Source organism: Salmo salar, chromosome 17 (genome assembly GCF_965601325.2).
Source record: "Salmo salar chromosome 17, fSalSal1, whole genome shotgun sequence".
Lineage (NCBI taxonomy): Eukaryota > Metazoa > Chordata > Actinopteri > Salmoniformes > Salmonidae > Salmo > Salmo salar.
The window spans coordinates 60,897,569-60,921,527 of NC_138307.1; the positions used below are offsets into that span (position 1 = coordinate 60,897,569).

Consider the following 23,959-nt stretch of genomic DNA (forward strand, 5'->3'; position numbering starts at 1 on the left):
GGGAGGTAAAAGACTGCATTACCCACAAGCCCAAGGGGTCAGCTGAGAGTTTTGGAGCAAACGTTGGGGATGTTTTTGTGGAGTGAAAAATCCCCAATGAGGCACCAAAGATTATTTAGAGAGAGAGAAACAGAACAGCCCACTCCAACATGGAGACAGATTCTTAATTTGGAAGGAAGCGTCATGGTCAATTACCAATAAGAACTGCTTTTATGTCATGGATAATACATACTCCTGTACCTTGGAGCAATTACTGTATAGACAGAGCACTCAGGAAATATGCATCGTCATTAAACAAAAACGTGCTACATGATTTACAACGCATACACTTAGACAAGAGTAAAAACCGCAGAGCACCGTGGGTAGGAAAGAAGAAATGGATCAGACTCAGGGGTGTGTGATTTACAGCCGAACAAAGCCCAACATTAAACATATATGGAAGACATTGCCTTTCCACACAGCGCTCCCTAAAGGTTATAGTAGTGTCAGGAAACCCACACTCAGGATCCAATATCCTGCTTCCTCCAGCCCAGGCCTGCTCAGTGCTCATGGATGAGGTGTATGGAAACCCTGACTGTCAGACGCCCAGCTTCTCTGGAGGGGAGATTCATTATTTTATGAGAGGAAACGGCTGCTGGAGCAAGGGGGTGTTTTGGCACTCCCTGCCAGCCAGTCCACCCGGGCCAGGATCTGCATGACGGATCAGGGCCCACTCCATCCAACTGAGACAGACCTCTGCATGGTCTCAGTGTGAACTATTAAACGTTTGAGTGACTGCCAAGATTCATATAAACTCACATCCTAATATTATAAGACGTCTGCCTGCCGCTGAACGAAACTCCAAATATCTACCAAAGACATGATATCTCTGTGTGGGTGAGTCTATCGCCATAATGCATCCGTGTACCTCACTATCCCTGCGATCTCTCGCCACAGTGGTCAGCTTCAGTTTCAGACTGGACACCTCGGTCATCAGCTCCAGCTTCTGGGTCTCCAGGGTGGACCTGCTCAACAGCTCCTGCACAGGACACACAGTCACAGATTCAGTCACAGATTCAGTCACAGATTCAGTCACAGATTCAGTCACAGATTCAGTCACAGATTCAGTCACAGATTCAGTCACAGACGAGTAGGAGCGAAGTGTACTAATCAGTGTTCATTCAGAAAGATCATTTGGATCAAAAGGCTGACCAATACCTTGAGCCCAAGGTTCTGTCTCATAATAAGACAGAACATCCTGCTAGTAACCATAATACACTGCAACCCTGCTGGGGCCTCACCTGCTGCAGTGTTTCTTCAGTGGCGTCGAGTTTCTCTCTGTGTTCCTCCAGACACATGTCCAGATCCCTGATCTTCTCCCCCTGCACCTCCACCTGGTCTGAGAGAACACTCACCTGGGGACAGTCATCACTCAATAATTACGCCACATGTCATCTGTGTGCTGTTTTCAGGGTATGGGTTAGTGATCTAAGAGCATGCTCTGTGATGCACGTCTTTCACTCACACCATGAATAGGTAAAAACTAATGTACGGTTTGCATGTACAATGTATTTGCTAATGTACACATTATCTAAATATGGGGTGGTATTTCCTATTTGTTAAAGCTGGTCTCTGCTTGTTCATGGCCTCGTGACACACACCTGGAGGACGAGACACTCCTTATCGCTCTCCACCCGTGACAGTCGTTCCTGGTAGATCATGGCGGAGCCATGTCCGTTGGTCTGAAATCACAAACAACCAAGGCCATCAGACGGCTGATCGCCAAGGGCTTAGGGAGGCCATAGATATGGTCAGGAATAACTCTTTGCCCCATCACCATACCAGGAAAGACTCCTGACCCTAGGAATAGAGCAGCCTCCAGTCATACAGAAGATGATGTACCACTCCATCTCAAAGGCCAGCATACAGCATTCAGGTGTCATAGCATCCCTACATTGAAAAACATCACATGATTTTTCCCTGGGGGGAAAAAAAAAAGGAGGCCGGTGACACGCGAAATGCATGTTATTTGAGAGACACGTGAGGGTCGATAGGGTTCTCACATGCAAGTGCTTTGTGTGTGACTAAAGTGGAAAGAAAGGGCTTGAGGGGGGAGGAAAACAGTGAAGATTATGGAAACCATTTCAGACACCGCTCCAGAGACACTTCATCACTCACAAAGCATGTCATCACACAATAGCCATACAATCAAAGGAATCATGGTATAAAGACAAAGCAGACCACTGCCTACGCAATCACGCAAAAGGAATCTAGTCTAAATAAAAGTACTTTGATCTTCATGTGTGGAATACGCATCAGCAATACATTTTCCATGATTACACTCAAATTCTGAATATCTCAGGCATTAAAGAGATTCTCCGGTACTTCTGTATAGTTTTTAGCCAACCGTTCTGAAAGTAGCGCTCACGAGCCAAAAGTTGATGTACCACATCATTGCGCTCTCTGCTGTGTGTGCATCTAACTAGCTGCCACTCAAATGGCAAGGGGCTGAAGCTAATTGTCTAGAACTGGAATTGCTAGGAGGCTGGCCCATGATGGGGAAAATGAAGGGAATATAGAGCAGCACTCCTTCCCAAAAAACAGTTGCTTTCAAGACAGGGATTTCATGGCCGATTGAGCTAAGACAGTAATTCTGCATGTATGAACTACATATTTAACAGGTTTAACAAATACTTAGTTCCAGAGCATGTCTTTAACAATAGTAAAAATACTGACTAACATTAACAGTGTTTGCATTTGCAACAGTAAGAGAACAGAGGGAGTTACCTACCAGTTGTCCCTGCTGCAGCCACTCCACTAGGCCGTCGGCAGTGGTGTCAGGGACCTGGCAGCGGAGGCCCTCCCTCTCATCCTGGTCCATCATCTCCAGCGCTGCCCGCAGGTCCTCCAGCAGGTGCAGCGCCCGCAGGCTTCCCAGGAAGGGAGAAGTGGGCGACTGGCAGTCAAACAGCCCATTGGAGTAGCCCATGGCCTTGGAGCCTGTTGAGGCCAAGGTTAGGAGAGGGGTGGTTAAGAACAAATAAGGAAGTTAGAAGCATAGATATACAGTACCAGTCCAAAGTTTGGACACACCTACTCATTCAAGGAGTTCTCTTTATATTGTAGAATAATAGTGAAGACGTCAAAACTATGAAATTTCACATGTGGAATCATGTAGTAACCATGAGATTCTTCAAATAGCCACCCTTTGCACACTCTTGGCATTCTCTAAACCAGCTTCATGAGGTAGTCACCTGGAATGCATTTCAATTAACAGGTTGTGCATTGTTAAAAGTTAAAGAAATTCCACAAATTCCTTCCTAATGCGTTTGAGCCAATTAGTTGTGTTGCGACAAGGTAAGGGTGGTATACAGAAGATAGTATTTTACCAAATAGGGCTAAGTCCATATTATGGCAAGAACAGCTCAAATAAGCAAAGAGAAAAATGACAGTCCATCATTACTTAAAGACATGAAGGTCAGTCAATCGGGAAATGTCTAAAATGTCAAAAGTTTCTTCAAGTGCAATCGCAAAAACCATCAAGTACTATGATGAAACTGGCTCTCATGAGGACCGCCACAGGAAAGGAAGACCCAGAGTTACCTCTGCTACAGAGGATAAGTTCATTAGAGTTACCAGCCTCAGAAATTGCAGCCCAAATAAATGCTTCACAGAGTTCAAGTAACAGACACATCTCAACATCAACTGTTCAGAGGAATCTGGTCTTCATGGTCGAATTGCTGCAAAGAAACCATTACTAAAGGACACCAATAAAAAGATAAATGTTTGGGCCAATAAACACGAGCAATGGTCATTAGACCGGTGGAAATCTGTCCTTTGGTCTGATGAGTCCAAATTTGAGATTCTTGGATCCAAAACGCCGTGTCTTTGTGAGACCAGACTAGGTTAACGGATGATCTCTGCATATGTGGTTCCCACCATGAAGCGTGGTGGTGTGATGGTGCTTTGCTGGTGACACCTTCTGTGATTTATTTCAAATTCAAGGCACACTTAACCAGCATGGCTCCCACAGCATTCTGCAGCGATATGCCATCCCATCTGTTTTGCGCTTAGTGGGACTATTATTTGTTTTTCAACAGGACAATGACCCAACACACTTCCAGGCTGTGTAAGGGCTATTTGACCAAGGAGAGTGATGGGGTGCTGCATCAGATGAGCTGGCCTCCACAATCACCCGACCTCAACCGAATTGAGATAGTTTGGGATGAGTTGGACCGCAGAGTGAAGGAAAAGCAGCCAACAAGTGCTGAGCATATGTGGGAACTCCTTCAAGACTGTTGGAAAATCCTTCCAGATGAAGCTGGTTGTGAGAATGCCAAGAGTGTGCAAAGCTGTTATCAAGGCAAAGGGTGGCTACTTTGAAGAATCTAAAATATAACATGATTGGTTTAACACTTTTTTGGTTAATGATTCTATAGGTGTTATTTCATAGTTTCGATGTCTTCACTATTATTCTACAATGTAGAAAATAGTAAAAATAAAGAAAAACCCTTGAATGAGTAGGTGTGTCCACACTTTTGACTGGTACATCTGTAGTTTTAGCCCTGTGGTTAGAAGTTTGAGCCTCCCATCCTCTCCTAATTCCCTTCAACGAGGAGGATGAAAGACAATATCACCAGGTGGGATGTCATTGACCCATGTGATGCGCTACAGATGTAGATTTCTGAATGTGTCCTGAAAAAATAAAAATCACATACCACACATTTTAAAAGCAAAAGAAAAACAGATTAGATATCGATTCAAAATTAATGTTGGGTGCAGGAGGCCTGAGCGGAAGCTTATTTGTTGGACTTGGAAATGCCATGTTTCCAGCGTGTACAATAATCTGCTCGACAGCATCTGTCAACCGGCTCCAAAAGGTCAACATTCACAGAAATGTAGAAGAGAAAAATAAATATTGGGATAAATAAATAAACAAGTCTTCCCTAAAAGGCAGCCAGGGAGAGAGTGAACGCGGTGGTTTCTGTGGTAACAGGGGCTAGAGGATGTCATGTGATCAGCCATCCCTCTTGGAAAGGTCAATTCTATAAATGAAACAGGTCAGTGGAAAAGCCTGGGCTCATAAAGCTGTCCCCTCTGCTCATCTACCTTCAAAAAAAGAATAGGTCCAAAACTTCCCTCTAGTGTCTGACTTGTACCATTTTTTTTATTGCTTTGGTGCAATTATCACTCAGAACGTGGTACATTCACAACTCTTAGTACAAAACTCAAAACAGAAATCATAAAGGCAGTTGTTTCAAAACGAAGCACATTTACAATTGACTAAGTACATGTTTCATATTGCAATTCATGTTTATTCAACTAGGCACGTCAGTTAAGAACAAATTATTATTTACAATGACGGCCTACACCAGCCGAACGACGCTGGGACAATTGTGTGCCGACACTATAGGACTCCCAATCACGGCCGGTTGTGATACAGCCTGGATTCGAACCAGGGTGTCTGTAGTGACGCCTCATGCAGTGCCTTAGACCACTGTGCCACTCGGGAGCCCATGTTCATATAAAGTTATTGCCTTTCACAATGCAATGTTCACAATACTTTTGATATGATTCTATTTGCTTAAAATACATTTTAGAATTACTTAATCTGACTGTCTTTAATTGATGACCACTTAAAGTTTGGTAAAGCTATAGATTTTACATGGTTTGTCAACTACAGAATGTATGTAACAAATTAAAGTTTATTGGTTGCGTACACAGATTAGCAGATGTTACAGCAGGTGCAGTGAAATGCTTGTATTTCTAGCTCCTACAGTGCAGTAATACAATACCAATATGCAAATATTTCAGAAAGTCCAAAACAAGAAACGCATCCCTTATACAGTAAACCTGTATCCAAAATGTATTTGCTGGGGTCACACTGCTCTACAAAAATTGCATCGGCCAATACAGTACTGTAATACCGTAGTATTCCATTTACATAGCAGACACTTTTATCCAAAGTGACTACAGTCCACATATTTGGTATGTGACCCAAGTGGGAATCGAAACCCACAACTCTTGTGTTGCTAGTGCCATGCTCTTATGAACTGAGCAACGTACATGACCACTACAATAAATATAGAAAACTGTAAAATACAATACAGATGGAAGACGTAGGATTTCCATCCCCATGGGCGTGCCACCCTCCCTTCAGGCCATGGATGAGGCACGCAATGCCTGTAAATCATACTAGCAGTAGGCCTTGAATAATCATTTGTTTCCATCACTGCTGAAACAATGGAACGTCTTGCTTTCTCACATTGGAGGACTGCACTGGGAAACATCCCAAACCAGTACCACAGCCACATCCTAAGAGCAGCAGCATGGGAACCCTAGTCCTGAGGATAGATATCAGGGGCTTATTTAAGAGGCATTTATGTAAATATTTGAGGGGATCAGCCCCACAGTTCAAAATGTGAGTGCGAGTGAGTTTTGCACATTACCTGCTATGATCCCATCCATTTGCTCCAAGGCGGCTGCCAACATCTCGCTGGCGTCAGACATCATCTTCACCCCCCCCCCCCCCCCCCCCCACTGTGAATGTGAAAGAAAACAGAAGTGTCAAGTAAAAGACCAATGACGCCTCAACAGCCATTGCCCAGAAGACTACAGCCATTGCCCAGAAGACTACAGTACAAGTTAGACGATGTGCTTGTAAAAACATCAGTCCGAAAATGTATGGCATTTCAAAGGCTTTTAAAACTTGAGCAGTAAATTACATGAACCCCCTGGGAAGTTCAAGTCTACACATTACACACAGACAGAACTAAAGTGGACAGAGACCACCCAAGAGTCAGGACCCCCTACAATACAAAACTAGCAGATTTTACAACTTTAGTGACAATTTCAGTAATATTTGATAAAAGGCGTTTCTATGCACCTTAATTTGTAAGCCACTTCCTGGTAATAAGGATAATGTTCTAGCCTACAGTTAGTTGTAGAATGAAACTGCAAATAAGATGAAGGATTTTCTCCCTCCATGTGAATGGGACATTAGTGAATTCCCATGTCTTGTGTGATCAAGTGTAATTACAATGCATGGCAGAGGAACTGTGGAAAAGGATTGTCTCCATCTGTTTGATAAGCTCGCTAAACAGGAAATTGGAGCCCAATTGTCTGGTATTTTTTTGTTTGGGGGCATTATGGTGTCCCTGGTACATTTGAATGAATATGAAATCATATTCATCATTTAAATTGTTTTATTTAAAAACAATACATCCAATTGAAAGGTTTCTAAAGAATATATTATCCATCATGAATATTCATGGTTGTATGATGACATTGACTGTTGTATTTCTCCCCCCGATGCCTTGGCTGAATCAAATGTGTCGTAGCCTCCTACCTCAGAGTCAACAGCTTTAATCCTACCATACATGCATTCTCCTATACTGTAAATCTGGTGGCCTGAAGTTGTTGGCCATTTTTGTGCCTCACAACTTCCCCATTGATGACCACATTTAGGACAGACCTCAGCAATTAACTTGAATAATGGGGTCAAGGCTCAAGCCTATGACTGGGTGTTTACTTGGAGCAGGTGTTGGGAAACTGGGCCACCTAATGAAGAGAGAGGTTAAGGTGATTGTAAACTGCCAGGCTGTTACCCAACATTGGCATATGGAGATTTCCAATGTAGGCCAATGCTCTTAGTTGATATTGACTGTCTAGGTAAAAACAATTGATCAGTGCCACTGGAATCAAAACCAGAAAGGAATCTAGGACCATGGCATTGTGAATGAAGTGAACTGTAAGTAACCACAACATGCGAGTCAAAAACAAAGAGGAGCTCTCAGAGGCAAAACCATAACAGAGTGATTTCTCACCCCAGCAAAGATTCACTGAGACCAGTCATGGGGATTGAGAGTTGGCTCTTATCTGGAATAATGGTGCCATTCTACCAGGGATCTCTCCCCACAGTGTGTTGGCTTGACTGGAAATCCAAGCTTCCATAACAAAGCATCACTCCCAGCCTCCTGACCTCAGGATGTCACATGCAGCTCATTCACTTAAACGGACCAGATAACTTCACTTTCATGGTAGGCCTAACGTTATATTACATATTGAATTCACGGAAACAAATGTACAATCTGAATGAGAAATGTAAAATAGCCTGAGAGGATATGAAATCATCACGACGCAAAGCCAATTGAATTGGAGGGTAATGAGATCCCTCTCCTTGTCCAGGGCAGAAGGGCAGCATAACTCAGGGTTGGAGGGGGCTCTTATAGCCTCATTGGCCTTTATTAGAGGCAGGGAGAGGGAGCCTGCACATTCAACACTGAGGGCATTGTGTCCAGTCACTCACTTCCATCATGGGCCCTTTAGGCTACATGGGTAATACTCCCTCCAAAATAGGCTCACATTCACCTTGCTATACAGCTGCACTACTCAATAAACAATGATTCATTGTGCCAGCGATGGAAGTGCAACTGAAAAGGGAGTTGCGCAAACAAACATTTTCCAGTAGAAAACAATTCCCATTTTATAAAGCTGCCCACATAATTGTCTTGGATGATTCACACCCTTCAAAAAGCCCCATAAAGCAGAATCAATGTTCACTGGACATTCCAACTGAAATAATCTGAACGACATTATCGTCAAGATTAATTAGTTGCTGACTTCTTTGGCTGAAAAATACTGCACCAAACATCTTAATTAGATGTAAAATTGAGCAACTAAGATCTCTTCGGGAAAAACTTCAAAACTAATGACAGATTTGAGGTATCTTACATTAATTCTGACTATTTTGAGGAAGTGTTTACTGGCTACAGCATCTCAAAATGGACACTATTGCCGCTCTTTCTTCGGTTAGCCGAGTTTGGCTAGGCGCCAGCCGAACTGAAACATGGTGACGCCTTTAGTACCATTCATTTTTCCTCCCAAGGCATTTCCTTCTGATGGAGAGCCATCCCACTCTAGGAAGGGAAGCAGCTTTATTTGGTCAGCCGTCTGTCTCACATCCCAAGAGGGAAACCCAAAGCGTGGTTGTGTTTCTAACTGAAACAGCAGTTTAAGAATCCAAACATGAACATTCCCTCTCTGGGATAGTAAAATGAAACTAATAAGGAGCATAAAGAAAGGGTAGAGGTAAGGCACTAAAGCAGTCAAGCTTTAGTTCCTTTAACATAATAATTTAGTAGGTCTACTCCCTCGAGACACAGGATTTTGTACAAAAGTTTCAATCAAAGATCAGTAAATTTACCAAGATATCATATAACTTCTTCAACTTTCATCCTCTTTTACCCCTTCTGCTTCTCTCTCGTAGCTTGAGGTCACAGTAAATTAAATGGTACATTCTGGATCAGAATATTAGTATTATTCCAGTCTCACATGACTGATAGTTAATAGGGAGAGACCATAACAGTCAACATGTGATGTAAATACATTAAATGGGCAACTGCACTTCCGGATTTGGCCTTGTTTTGAAGATTGCTTGTAAAAAAAAAAAAAAATTTGCGGCCATGACTGAAGCCAAACCAGAGTTGTCTTGTGGGTGTGTTATATTCACATATCGTACCCTGGCAGGTACTGTTTGGCCCTCATGAGTCACCGTAGCAACAACATAGCCACTTCTTTAAAATAGTCAGAATGACTGTGATAAATCAAGAAATCTATAATTAAGATGTTTGTGCAGAGGAGGTCTTAGTCGAACAATTTGAAATCTAGCTAAGGTGTTTGGTGCAGTATTTCTCAAGTAAAAAAGTTGCATTAAAAACTAGTCAGTGCATTGAAAGTCGGGAAAGTCTGGCTGTGTGCTCAGGACTGATTTCTTAGAACAGGTCTACAACGTCCTCATCTGCAAGCTGTCAAACTATCGTACATAAATTTCCATCGAAACGGACCCATGAGCACCAACATCTGAAGTTCATACGTGCATATCAAATTGTGTGTCAAATGAAAGCTAAGAGTCTATATTTTCGTGAAATGAAGGCAAAACATTTTCCATCTTAAATTTGGCAAAAGTAAAGCATTTGATTTCTGGATTAACAGATGGAAACATGGTCTTAGAAAACATCTACCAGAAAAATTCTTAAAAGGTCATCAGAAATACATCAAAACAATCATGTTGACATAAAGTCCCCTGCCAACGAATATCAACACATATTTAGTTTTGGATACATTTTTTAGCTCCAAGTTTAAGAAATATTGTGCCTTGTAATTCCTTAAAAAAAATGAAAATTAAAAATAAAAAAAAATCAGATATTTTCAAATCTCTCTCCCTCATGAGGGAGGATAATGAAAGTTCACAGAAGTAACAAGTAAATGTTAGACCTACCAATTAGTTAATAATTAAAATTGATATCAGAAAAATCATTAAGTGATTAAAACTCAGAATGACGTTACCAAATTGTTAACGTAATTTCCCAAAGCAATCTAAGGAATTACTGCAACTGAATTAGCTACAATGAGAAATTATAAGTCACAAACCACAGTTGGGACACCTGCTACTGTCCTCCTATTGGCATACAGTTATGTTCAGCTCATAACTGTTTTGTCTTTCTGTTGACTGGTGGTCAAACCAAGAGAATTACAACAGTCAGTCTGGACAATCTCTCAGTCTCCGTCAAACCCTTGTGCGCCGCCCTATGACACCTACCTATGAGCTCCCACTCCTTCCATTTACTTTAACCAGGCATCCTCACCCTCTGTGTACTGACCGACACCGGATGTCAAAAAAAAGTTGAAATTCGGTCAGTCCACCCAGGCCTGATGTTAACGTCCATAGATGGACCGGACCAAATCTGAACCCATCATAGACATTTGTTTCACAAGTTTGGATAGTACAGTGAGTAGAGTACAGTAGTATATTGTATTGAGCTGTACTCTACCTTATTCTACTCTGCTGTATTGTACTCAACTGAGCTCCTGTCCAAACCTGTGAAACATGAAATTCATTTCCATAATTATGCATTTCCGATACATCGGTGAACATATCGGAATCGGCCGATATTAGCTAAAAATGCCGGCATCGGCCCAATGTCTAGTTTAACGCCGATGTGCATACCTATATAACATACACTACCGTTCAAAAGTTTGGGGTCACTTAGAAATGTTTTTGTCCATTAAAATAGCATGAAATTGATCGGAAATACAGTGTAGACATTGTTAATGTTGTAAATGACTATTGTAATAGGAAACGGCTGATTCTTTATGGAATATGTACATTGGCGTACAGAGGCCCATTATCAGCAATCATCACTCCCGTGTTCCAATGGCACATTGTGTTAGCTAATCCAAGTTGATCATTTTTAAACTAATTGAATTGATCATTAGAAAACCCTTTTGCAATGAGTCAGACGTGAGGGATATACTACGGACACCCGACCAGGCCCAGATCCCCGTGATTCGCTGGAAAAGGAAATGTAGGTTTCGAGGAAAGATCAGGATGCCATGTGAGGATCAGGCGACAAGTGGCTAAACTGCCCTTTCCTTCCATTCTGCTAGCTAACATTCAATCGCTGGAAAATAAATGGAACGAACTGAAAGCACATATATTCTACAAATGGGACATTAAAAATGAATATCTTATGTTTCACCAAGTCGTGGCTGAATGACGACATTAAGAACATACAGCTGGCAGGTTATATACTATCGACAGGACAGAACAGCAGCCTCTGGTAAGACACCGGGCGGGGGCCTATACATATTTGTAAGCAATAGCTGGTGCACGATATCTAAATGTTTTGCTCGCCCAAGGTAGAGTATCTCATGATAAGCTGTAGACCACATTATCTACCTAGAGAGTTGTCATCTGCATTTTTGTAGCTGTCTACATACCACCACAGACCAAGGCTGGCACTAAAACTGCACTCAATGAGCTGTATTCCGCCATAAGCAAACAGGAAAACCCTCATCCAGATATGACGCTCCTAGTGGCAGGGGACTTTAATGCAGGGAAACTTAAATCAGTTTTACCTCATTTCTGTCAGCATGTTAAATGTGCATCCAGAGGTGGGGGGGGGAAATAATTCTAGACCACCTTTTCTTCACACACAGAGACACATACAAAACTCTCCCTCCATTTGGCAAATCTGACTAACTCGATCCTCCTGATTCCTGCTTACAAGCAAAAATTAAAGCAGGAAGCACAAGTGACTCGGTCTATAAAAAAAAGTGGTCAGATGAAGCAGATGCTAAACTACAGGACTTTTTCACTAACACAGACGAATATGTTTCGGGATTCATCCAATGGCATTGAGGAGTACACCGCATCAGTCACTGGCTTTATCAATAAGTGCATCGAGGACATCGTCCCCACAGTGACTGTACGTACATACCCCAACCAGAAGTCATGGATTACAGGCAACATTCGCACTGAGCTAAAGGGCAGAGCTGCCGCTTTTAAGAAGTGTGACTCTAACCCGGAAGCTTATAAGAAGTCCTGCTATGCCCTCCGACGAACCATCAAACAGGCAAAGAGTCAATACAGGACTGAGATCGAATCGTACTACACTGGCTCCGACGCTCATCGGATGTGGGGGGGTTTGCAAACTATTAGACTACAAAGGGAAGCACAGCCAAGAGCTGCCCAGTGACACGAACCTACCAGATGAGCAGAATAATTTATTTGTCCACTTTGATGCAAGCAACACTGAAACATGCATTAGAGCATCAGCTGTTCCGGACGACTGTGTGATCATGCTCTCTGCAGCCGATGTGAGTAAGACCTTTAAACAGGTCAACATTCACAAGGCCGCTGGGCCAGATGGATTACCAGGACCTGTACTCCGAGCATGCGCTGACCAACTGGCAAGTGTCTTCATTGACATTTTCAACCTCTCCCAGTCGGAGTCTGTAATACCAACATGTTTCAAGCAGACCACCATAGTCCCTGTGCCCAAGAACACTAAGGTAACCTGCCTAAATGACTACCGACCAGTAGCACTCACATCTGTAGCCATGAAGTGCTTTGAAAGGCTGGTCATGGCTCACATCAACACCATTATCCCAGAAACCCTAGACCCACTCCAATTTGCATACCGCCCTAACAGATCCACAGATGATGCAATCTCTATTGCACTCTACGCTGCCCTTTCCCACCTGGACAAAAGGAACACCTGTGAGAATGCTATTCATTGACTACAGCTCAGCGTTCAACACCATAGTGCCCTCAAAGCTCATCAATAAGCTAAGGACCCTGGGACTAAACACCTCCCTCTGCAACTAGATCCTGGACTTCCTGACGGGCTGACCCCAGGTGGTAAGGGTAGAAAACACATCCGCCATGCTGACCCTCAACACGGGGGCCACCCAGGGGCCCCTACTGTACTCCCTGTTCACTCACAACTACATTGGCCAGGCTCGACTCCAACACCATCATTAAGTTTGCCGATGACAGTGGTAGGCCTGATCCCCGACAACGATGAGACAGCCTATAGGGAGGTCAGAGACCTGGCCGTGTGGTGCCAGGACAACAATCTCTCCATGAACGTGATCAAGACAAGGGAGATGATTGTGGACTACCAGAAAAGGAGGACTGAGCACGCCCCCATTCTCATCGACGGGCTGCAGTGGAGCAGGTTGAGAGCGTCAAGTTCCTTAGCGTCCACATCACCAACAAACTAACATGGTCCAAACACACCAAGACAGTCGTGAAGAGAGCATGACAAAACCTATTCCCCCTCAAGAGACTGAATAGATTTGACATGGGTCCTCAGATCCTCAAAAGGTTTTACAGCTGCACCATCGAGAGCATCCTGACGGGTTGCATCACTGCCTGGTATGGCAACTGCTCGGCCTCTGACCGCAAGGCACTACAGAGGGTAGTGCGTATGGCCCAGTACATCACCGGGGCCAAGCTTCCTGCCATCCAGGACCTCTATACCAGGCAGTGTCAGAGGAAGGCCCTAAAAATTGTCAAGGACTCCAGTCACCCTAGTGATAAAATGTTCTCTGATAACACACGGCAAGCGGTACCGGAGTGCGAAGTCTAGGTCCAAGAGGCTTCTAAACCGCTTCTACCCCCAAGCCATAAGACTCCTGAATAGCTAATCAAATGGCTACCCAGATTTGCATCTGCACAGTTCCTAAAATAAATTAAATTTTGTACATTTTACTGTAGAAGTTGTTAAAAGTAGTCCTTGTGCATAGAGTTGTATGGTTTGTTAAACTTTGAAATCAATAGTTTCCGATTGTTTCTTTAATTTAAAATGTATGCCAGAGTCAAAGCTTGATTCTGTTACCGTGGAATCGCCCTAAAGCACAAGCTACACGCTGTTTATCAGTGCCCAAAATCACTCGCTAGCTATGTTTCAACTCTGTGTTTGTCAATGAAGCTACATAACAGGTAGTAGCTAGCAGGTACAGTGAGCCACATTCAGCTTATTAAGTCACTGGCGAGACGTACCGTTATGTACCGGTGCCGTTAAGTTTTTAACACCTTTCTCAATATCTATTACCAGAATGTGAGTCTGTCTGGCAGTGTTTCATAGGGAATCATGTTACAAAACAGATCACACGGCGATACAAGATGCTCGCCAATGGGTTTTGGAATATTGATAATACACTATATCAAGAGTGCTCTGTTTGTCTCAAATCTCATTTTGCCCCAGAAAGTGTCAGACTCGAATGACTGACACCAAACACATCAGGAAATGGCCACTCCATAAAGGGTTTAGGGCCAAGGGTTATTTCAACATAATGTGTGGTCTTATGTAAACCAGTCTGAGGCACTGTGTAATGGGCAGGTCTGTCTCACTGTCTGGAGGTTCTGGTTGCTATGATTGGATACAGCGTGGGCAGCTGATGGAGCGCAATCAGTACTAGAGGTCGACCGATTATGATTTTTCAACGCCGATAGAGATTATTGGAGGACCCAAAAAAGCCGATACCGATTAAATCGGCCGATTTAAAAATAATAATATTTGTAATAATGACAATTACAACAATACTGAATGAACACTTAACAATACATCAATAAAATAAATTTTGCCTCAAATAATGAAACATGTTCAATTTGGTTTAAATAATGCAAAAACAAACTGTTGGAGAAGAAAGTAAAAGGGCCTTATGTGCCATGTAAGAAAGCTAACGTTTAAGTTCCTTGCTCAGAACATATGAAAGCTGGTGGTTCCTTTTAACATGAGTCTTCAATATTCCCAGGTAAGAAGTTTTAGGTTGTAGTTATTATAGGACTATTTCTCTCTATACGATTTGTATTTCATATACCTTTGACTATTGGATGTTCTTATAGGCACTTTAATATTGCCAGTGTAACAGTATAGCTTCCGTCCCTCTCCTCGCTCCTACCTGGGCTCAAACCAGGAACACATCGACAACAGCCACCCTCGAAGCAGCGTTACCCATGTAGAGCAAGGGAAACAACGACTCCAAGTCTCAGAGCGAGTGACATTTGAAACGCTATTAGCGCGCACCCGCTAACTAGCTAGCCATTTCATATCGGTTACACCAGCCTAATCTTGGGAGTTGACAGGCTTGAAGTGATAAACAGCGCAATGCATTGCGAAGGGCTGCTGGCAAAACGCACGAAAGTGCTGTTTTGAATGAATGCTTATGAGCCTGCTGGTGCCTACCATCGCTCAGTCAGACTGCTCTATCAAATCATAGACTTAATTATAACATAATAACACAGAAACACGAGCCTTAGGTCATTAATATGGTCGAATCTAAATATTCCTGTTACATTGCACAACCTTCAATGTTATGTCATAATTACTTAAAATTATGGCATATTAGTTCGCAACGATGCAGGCGGCCCAAACTTGTTGCATATACCCTGACTCTGCGTGCAATGAACGGAAGAGAAGTGACACAATTTCACCTGGTTAATATTGCCTGCTAACCTGGATTTCTTTTAGCTAAATATGCAGGTTTAAAAATATATACTTCTGTGTATTGATTTTAAGAAAGGCATTGATGTTTATGGTTAGGTACAGTCGTGCAACGATTGTGCTTTTTTCGCAAATGCGCTTTTGTAAATCATCCCCCGTTTGGCGAAGTTGGCTGTCTTTGTTAGGAAGAAATAGTCTTCACAGTTCGCACCGAGCCAGGCGGCCCAAACTGCTGCATATACCCTGACTCTGTTGCAGAGGTGACACATTTTCCCTAGTTAAAAGAAATTCATGTTAGCAGGCAATATTGACTAAATATGCAGGTTTAAAAATATATACTTGTGTATTGATTTTAAGAAAGGCATTGATGTTTATGGTTAGGTACAAGTTGGAGCAACGACCGTCCTTTTTCGCGAATGCGCACTGCATCGATTATATGCAACGCAGGACAGGCTAGATAAACTAGTAATATCAACCATGTGTAGTTAACTAGTGATTATGATTGATTGTTTTTTTATAAGATAAGTTTAATGCTAGCTAGCAACTTACCTTGGCTTCTTACTGCATTCGCGTAACAGGCAGGCTCCCCGTGGAGTGCAATGTAAAGCAGGTGGTTAGAGCGTTGGACTAGTTAACCGTAAGGTTGCAAGATTGAATCCCCAAGCTGACAAGGTAAAAATCTGTCGTTCTGCCCCTGAACAAGGCAGTTAACTCACCGTTCCTAGGCCGTCATTGAAAATAAGAATGTGTTCTTAACTGACCTGCCTAGTTAAAAAATATTTATAATTTTTTTTTAAATACTAATTAAAAAAAGGCAAATCGGTGGCCAAAAATACCGATTGTTATGAAAACTTGAAATCTGCCCTTTCGATTAATCGGTCGACCTCTAATCAGTACAGCTGCTTCTCTTGTGTTAGAGGGCACTGGGCATGATGATTGTAATCCATACCCAACCCCTTAGTAAGTCGTGAAAAACTTAGTCTCGTCCAAAACTGAGTTGACTTAATGAGTTGGTTCTAAAAAGGGGCAGTTTACATTTAAATAATAGCTGAGAACATGGTCTTTATCTAATATTAAAATCAGGACCTAATGAAATCAACTGAAGCATACCTTTTGAAAGTAGAGCGCAATGGACACAATGGAAAAACAAGTACAATTGTAATGCGTGTCTTTGTCTTTGCTAAAACGGGTAGTGGGAATTAACACCACATAGCCCATCTACTTACAATGACTCACTGAACCAGTAAAGTACCACTTTATGGTGAAGAGCAAAGAGTTTTCCATTGCTGTTATAACAATCAGTGGCTGGCAGATTCACCCAAACAAGTTTGAAAACCACAGTCTCCACAGAAAAAGATTTTATCTATGCAGCCTTGCAAAGTACTGTCTGCCAGTAATGGCAACTCGTGGGCTTTAGGCTACACAGACAGTTCTACTGTGGGTAAGGCATTGAAACTGTTTCATTCCAGAGCAGTGCTCAGTATGTGTCAGTTCAGTAACCGACACCAGCATCTCTGTGACCTGTATGACCAGCACTCTGACACCCTCCCCTGGATTCCTTCAAACCTCCTCCAGATTGATTTTTTTTTCTCTCTCTCAAAAGTTTGGACACACCTACTCATTCAAGGTTTTTTTTTTTTTTTTACATTGTAGAATAATAGTGGAGCTATCAAAACAATGGGGGAAGTGGTAGGCAATATATGTTTTATATTTGAGATTCTTCAAAGTAGCCACCCTTTTCCTTGATGACACCTTTGTACACTCCTGGCATTCTATCAACCAGTTTCACCTGGAATGCTTTTCAACAGTCTAGAAGGAGTTCCCACATATGATGAGCACTTGTTGGCTGCTTTTCCTTCACGCTGCGGTTCAACTCATCCCAAACCCTCTCAATTGAGATGTATTACTTTTTGTTTGGTATACATTTTAAAGTGAAACATCTGACTGTCAACGTAATTCTGTTACCATGGAGTTTCCCCTAATATAATCTCACATATAACAACCAATCCACTACACTGCACTGGGTAGTGTGTGTAAACTCCTCTGAACAACCAGCAGGTTCTTCTTTTTCAAAGCATCAAAGCTTTCCAAGTCCTCAGACAAAACTAAGGTCTACCACTAGAAAAAAAAGACATTTCAATCTCTTAGGGAAAAATGTTCTCTACGTGAATGTTTTCCTAGTAAGGCCTCATTACTGAATGTGTGCATTGTAAGCGAAGGCTAACCCATCTGTCTCAGGTTTGCCTTTGAAATCATTGGGTAGATGTCATTTTGGTTTATTTACATAGTTTGACCACCAGTAGAGATATGGAGGGGGAGGGGCGACTCATTCGAAAAGAAAAACACACCGCCTGGCCCATTGACGAGCCTCACTCACACTCGAGCACTCGTACATGCACACACACACATTCTAATATCTACGTAGCTATAGAGTTCCAGCTGTGCTTCAGAACTAAACTGACGTATGCACTTGTCTCCCTTTCAGCTGGTGAGCTGTTGTTTAACAAGTAGGGTTTAACAAGTAGGGTAGAGAATTGAAATACCCCATATAGCACAATGATTCAGTCATACAAATTAAGAATGTCCTAACAGTAGTACTGGATGTTGGTTTGGTCATACAGCACCTAAAAACACAACATCAGGTGCTTTCAGTCTTCAGTGGCAGGAAGTAAAGCAAAACAAAAACATACAACTACACTAAACATGCACCAATTCCTGAACAGCATCCAACTATTTCAAACCACTTGGCTTGTTTGAATGATTATTTTCCTTAGAGGTCTAATGGTCCATTTGTCATGTCTGGAGTGAGGTCAGGTTGCAGTAGTAATAGTAGGCTGGGACTTCACCCCTGTGGTCGTGGTGGCCGTAGACATGGCACACAAACAGCTCTTTGTCCTGCACAGTCACATGGAAAGCGAGGGATAGAGAACACAAGGCATGGACGTTTAATGCATGTCCCAACTAAATTACAGACAAACACACACTTGGGGGCAACTAGGCAAGGTCACAGGCAGGACAGAGTACAGGGAGAAAATGCTGTGTTGGACATCTTACTACATGTCTGACTGGCCTTGTTGTTCTCTTGGTTGTGGTGACTTGTAGGCCTCAAAGACCCCTTCCAAACAGACTGGTGTTATTATTCAACACACTGCAATTCTGAACTGAGCAATAAAAACACACACCATCACAACTAATAGCCACACTGAAACTGAATGTCAGTTTAATTATGGATTTCCTATGTATGTCCTGGGGCTAGTCATCATTAGCTGTAGTTATGATGCGCAGATGTTTGACTATCTGCCACTGTAGACTGAATATGGATTTTGAAGCAGGGCCTGAAAGCATGGCATGACTGAACACAAATAAGACAGCCAATCATCTCTGAAGTTAGGCTAGGCTATAAAGTGAACAAAGCTGCTGCCCAAAGCATCCATGCACTCAGGATGACCTTTGTCCTGTTAGGAAGTCCTTCCTGTCACATGCTCGAGAAAGGTCTAACTTTCAGTCACACTGCCGTTTTCCCAGCTACTACTCAGGGCTCTGCGCTGACCTTTTTACAAGGAGCATGTGTTCAACTAAGTTGAAAAAAATGTAGGAGCACAATTAAAAGTACTTGAGGTTTAAAAGCTCGAATCCTTAATTAAAAAAAAAGCCAAAGATCTTGTCAAAGAGGTTTAGTGGGAACAGAAAGCACATTATTCCCATCAGGAATTCCTTAGGCTACTGTAAATGCAAATGTGTGTATAAGAATTCAACAACAAATGCAATGAACAAAGTCTTCACGTTAAAATGTCAACTACAAGGATCAGGTCCACCGCAGCAATGGCCCAAACTGTTTCTCAACATTAAGTGTTTGACCAAGAGTCACGCCCAGGAGCTGTCCCACCACTCAGAATATGCCACCGCAGGAGTAGTCCTCCAGAAGTACGGATGGAATGTCAACGTGTGGGGAAAGTAGGTCTGAATGGTGGAGAACGGCCTCAGGACAAAATCTGGTAGATTGGGTGCAGCTGAAGGAAGGGTTTTTTAAACTAGATATCTATTACTTCACATAGCTAGGATAGCTGGGTCTGTCAAATAACTCATCCAGTGTTCAACTGAAGGAGCTGTAGGCTAAAATACTTTGCTCTCTGCCCTTCACAACAAACTAGGACCAACCCACGCTATATCAATGAACTTCACCTCCTCTGCTGGAACTGACTCAACTCTGCCTGAGGGACAAACAACTAACAGGACACACTGCATGAGGAAATAAAAAATGTCAACCAAACTATTCTGCACATAATGCTGAAATAGAGTGACATTTCCTTAAACCCTTCAAAAGGAGACACCCAGTTGCTCGTTTCCTTGGTACTAGGTTGGAGGGCACAGTTGTCAACATAAAGCTGTCACTATAGCTCTTGGAAGTCTGGCCTTACGGCTGTACCTGGCTTGGACAACAACTTTCAGCTGGACTTGTGGTGAAGAATATGTTGTCTTGCAGCACTGATACAGATTTCAAACAATTAACCTTGCCTGATAATGTTGCAGTCATTGGATACACTACATGTGACTGCATGCTATCCTTAGGACATGTCATTTTTTTGTTAAATATAATCTAAAATACAGTAATTGGTCTGAGCGCAGCAGACTGAACCAAGGTCCTTGTCTCAGAGTAAATCCTTTGTTATGCTTCCAGCCCCCCCTCCCCCCGGAACCCAAGACACAGAGAGATAGCCAAGAGCCAGGACACAGACAATATCTCAGGAAGGAGCGCTCTTTCCTGGACAACTTAAGACTACAGAGTAATACCAAATAAAACTATGAGCCCTTAAATAAATAAAAAAACAATGAATGAATTTGGCATGCGCTCTAGATAAACCATTTTTATTCACCATTGCAACTGTGATGTTTTCTCTGTGGAATTAACTTGGTAAAGTGTCCATGTCTCCCACAATTGCGAGAATGAATCCCCCCCTTTGTGAATAGGCCTACAGTTAATGAAATTACCTGAACTGAAGGTAACGTTGACCTACCTACATGAGGTGTGCATACCATATGTAGTGATGGGAAAAGTATCCAATTGTCATACTTAAATAAAAGTAAAGATACCTTAATAGAAAATGACAACTAAAAGTAAAATCCCACTTGAGTAAAAGAGTAAAAGTATTGGGTTTTAAATATACTTAACAAACGTACGTGTAATTGATAAAATATACTTAAGTATCAAAGTGAAAGTATAAATCATTTCAAATTCCTTATATTAAGCAAACCAGACGGCACCATTTTATTTTTTTATTTACAGATAGCCAGAAGCACACGAACACTCAGAGATCATTTCCAAATGAAGCACGTGTTTAGTGAGTCTGCCACATCAGACGCTGTAGAGATGACAGAGAATGTTCTCTTGATTACTGTGTTAATTAGACCATTTTACTGTCCTGCTAAGCATTCAAAATGTAACGAGTAATTTTGGGTGTCAGGGAAAATGTATGGAGTAAAAAGTATAATTTTCTTTAGGAATGTGGTGAAGTAAAAAAAGTTGTCAAAAATATAAATAGTAAAAGTACAGATACCTCACAAAAAAAGTCGCGTTAAGTGGCAACGCTACTTTCAAGTACTTTACACCACTGACCATTATGTAAAAGCTTCAGTGGTATGCAACACTTTTTAATATTAGTGATGATGTTATTGCTTATTGCTACACAGTAACCATAATCAAGAGTTGTGGTAAAGGTCAAAATGTATTCAATGTATCAAACTGTTGCCCATTCATTGTTTCCTGAGCGTGCCAACGTTTTCGCAGTCTCATCAACTGATAACGTACTGATAGCTGTGCACAGCAGTATCCTAACTCAATGAGAAAATAACTTTCCAAGAAAGTTGGTGTGAAATGTTTTCAATTGTTTTTCCAATTTAATAGAAATACTACTGTTATTGGCCATAAATAATACAATGGCGCAGACTAAATGTAACCATACAATTGACGGTAAAAGTTTTTAAAAAAACTGGTCCGTTATGACGGAAATACAAAAAAAATACTTACCCAATTCAAAAGGAATAACTTCACAGGGGTCGACTTCTTGAAGGGCGACTTTAACGCTATTCCCAAAGTTCACTTTTCAGTGCTCTCTCGAGCGGTATACAACACCTTTCGATAGAGCTGCATAGCGAATTCCCAACTTTCACAAGTTTGCTGTACATCCCACTGCGCATGCGCAAACCAAGGCCAATCACAGACTACTCCATAGTGTTGCTATTCAATCAAATTTCAACCCTGTGTAGGTAAAATTACTTTTGATTTGAACACTATTGCTTTTCATTTTAGAGGGAATAAAATAACTCATGGAAAACTGGCCATTATACATGAGACAAATAACATCTATATGGGTGTGAGTTATCTTATTCATGTGTTTTACTTTATGAATATCAATCAGATTGAATACCATATCCTACTGATATGAATATTATTTTGTTGCTCCACCAAGCTGTCTGATAACTGTTCGTTAACATATTGTCTGTCAGATTTTTACACAACAGCTGTACATTATGACTGTTGCTCCTTGTCTCAATCTTTGAGCGGGGATGGTGTAGGACATAATTTCATCCTTTTAGGTTCTGATGGTCTCTACGCAACGTAACTTAGCTTGGTGAGCATTCTGCTGTAGGCTGATTTGATGGACTGTCTAAGGGCACTTCAGTAATCAGTACAATGAGTTTAGAGTTGGGAAATTATGGAAATTGGGTGCACTCTGAAAATAACAGTGGTCAACAGGCAAATTGACACAGGATTAAATCCTAGTTGTATCACTAACAACTGGGAAGATACTACTGGGCTCCCGAGTGGCGCAGCGGTCTAAGGCACTGCATTTCAGTGTTAGAGGTGCCACTACAGACCCTGATTTGATCCCGAGCTGTATCACAACCGGCAGTGATCGGGAGTCCCATAGGGCGGCGCACAATTGGCCAAGCGTCGTCTGAGTTAGGGAAGGGTTTGGCCGGTGCAGGCCGTCATTGTAAATAGAATTTGTTCTTAACTGACTTGCCTTGTTAAACAATGGTTAATAATAATAAAATAAAAAGGAATAAAACAGCCAGTTGAGCATACCTTTGCTTAGAGTACTAAACTCCATGGTGAAGGAAGTTTCTGATGACTCCACCAACAGAGTGGAGCAGAGACCAGGCTTTGTGGGTTCTAGCTCTGACTACATCGATTTGCCCAAGGTCAATACTTCAAAACATTTAAATTGTGAAACACCTACAGTGTACCTACACTTGTCCTCTGTAGTTGCGTGCCTTTGTTTGCTGAAATCCAAATACAACCACCGACTGTTTGCCCATTGCTGTTGCTCTAAGATGGCAACTACCTTATGTGCCAATTGAATCTCAAAAAGGAAACAGTTGGTGGTTGTATTTTATTAACATTTATTGAAAAAGTATGGGTTTCAGCAAAGAAAGGCACGCAACTACAGAGTACAAACATAGGTACACAGTAGGCATTTCACAATTTAGTTTTTTAAAGTATTGACCTTGGACGTACTGATGTAGTCAAAGCTGGATTCCACAATGCTGGTCTCTGCTCTACTCCGTTGGTGGAGTAACCAGAAACTCCCTTCACCATGGAGTGGAGTATAGTCCACTAACCTTTGCTGGGCATGAAATCAATTCTGACTGCCACTGCTGGAGTAAAGCTAAATGTCTCTCTCTAGTGGCTTTAACAGTCACAGTGCATAATTGATACTGTCAATATATCCAACATAGCCAGCAGCACTGCAAAAACAACACATTCCTGAAACAATAAATTCCTTGTGGCTATCACCTTGGCAACTGGGTGGATCCAGCAATTAATTTCCTGTCAACTCTATCGTTTACTTATTACATACACATCCTCATGGGAGATTCCATTAAGTCTGGAGGAATGTGAACATATTTTTGTTTATATCTCGTCCTGAAAATCACCACTTGAATGAACTTTCATTTTCCGGAGGTTACAGTCACAAGTTAAAAAGATAAAATATTTAATTATTATAACAAAAGTAAGTAACGTAATTAAATCAGCTGCTGATATTCACTGGTATTAGGCTTACATCGAATCAATTTTATTGGTCACATACACATATTTAGCAGATGCTATTGCTGTGTAGCGGAATGCTTGTCATTGTTGTTGTTTCAGATATGCATGGTCTTAATTCTCTGTTCGCATTCTT

General features: G+C 41.9%; 1 protein-coding gene across 3 annotated transcripts in view; it reads right to left on the reverse strand.

Moving 5' to 3' along the window:
- LOC106576320 (liprin-beta-1) overlaps nt 1-21,951 on the reverse strand; it is a 34,926-nt gene extending 12,975 nt beyond the window's left edge. For 2 of the 3 annotated variants that reach the window (XM_014153433.3, XM_082963990.1), the window contains exons 1-5: nt 6,429-6,514; nt 2,771-2,979; nt 1,641-1,721; nt 1,281-1,394; nt 908-1,018 (exon numbers count right to left, since the gene is read on the reverse strand). In XM_014153433.3, the coding sequence (XP_014008908.2) occupies nt 908-1,018; nt 1,281-1,394; nt 1,641-1,721; nt 2,771-2,979; nt 6,429-6,492 (579 nt within the window). In that variant the 5' untranslated portion in view covers nt 6,493-6,514. Of the gene's footprint in view, nt 1-907; nt 1,019-1,280; nt 1,395-1,640; nt 1,722-2,770; nt 2,980-6,428; nt 6,515-21,798 lie in introns of those variants that run through there. The other variant, XM_082963991.1, reaches the window with a different exon arrangement.
- Nucleotides 21,952-23,959: the final 2,008 nt, after the last annotated feature.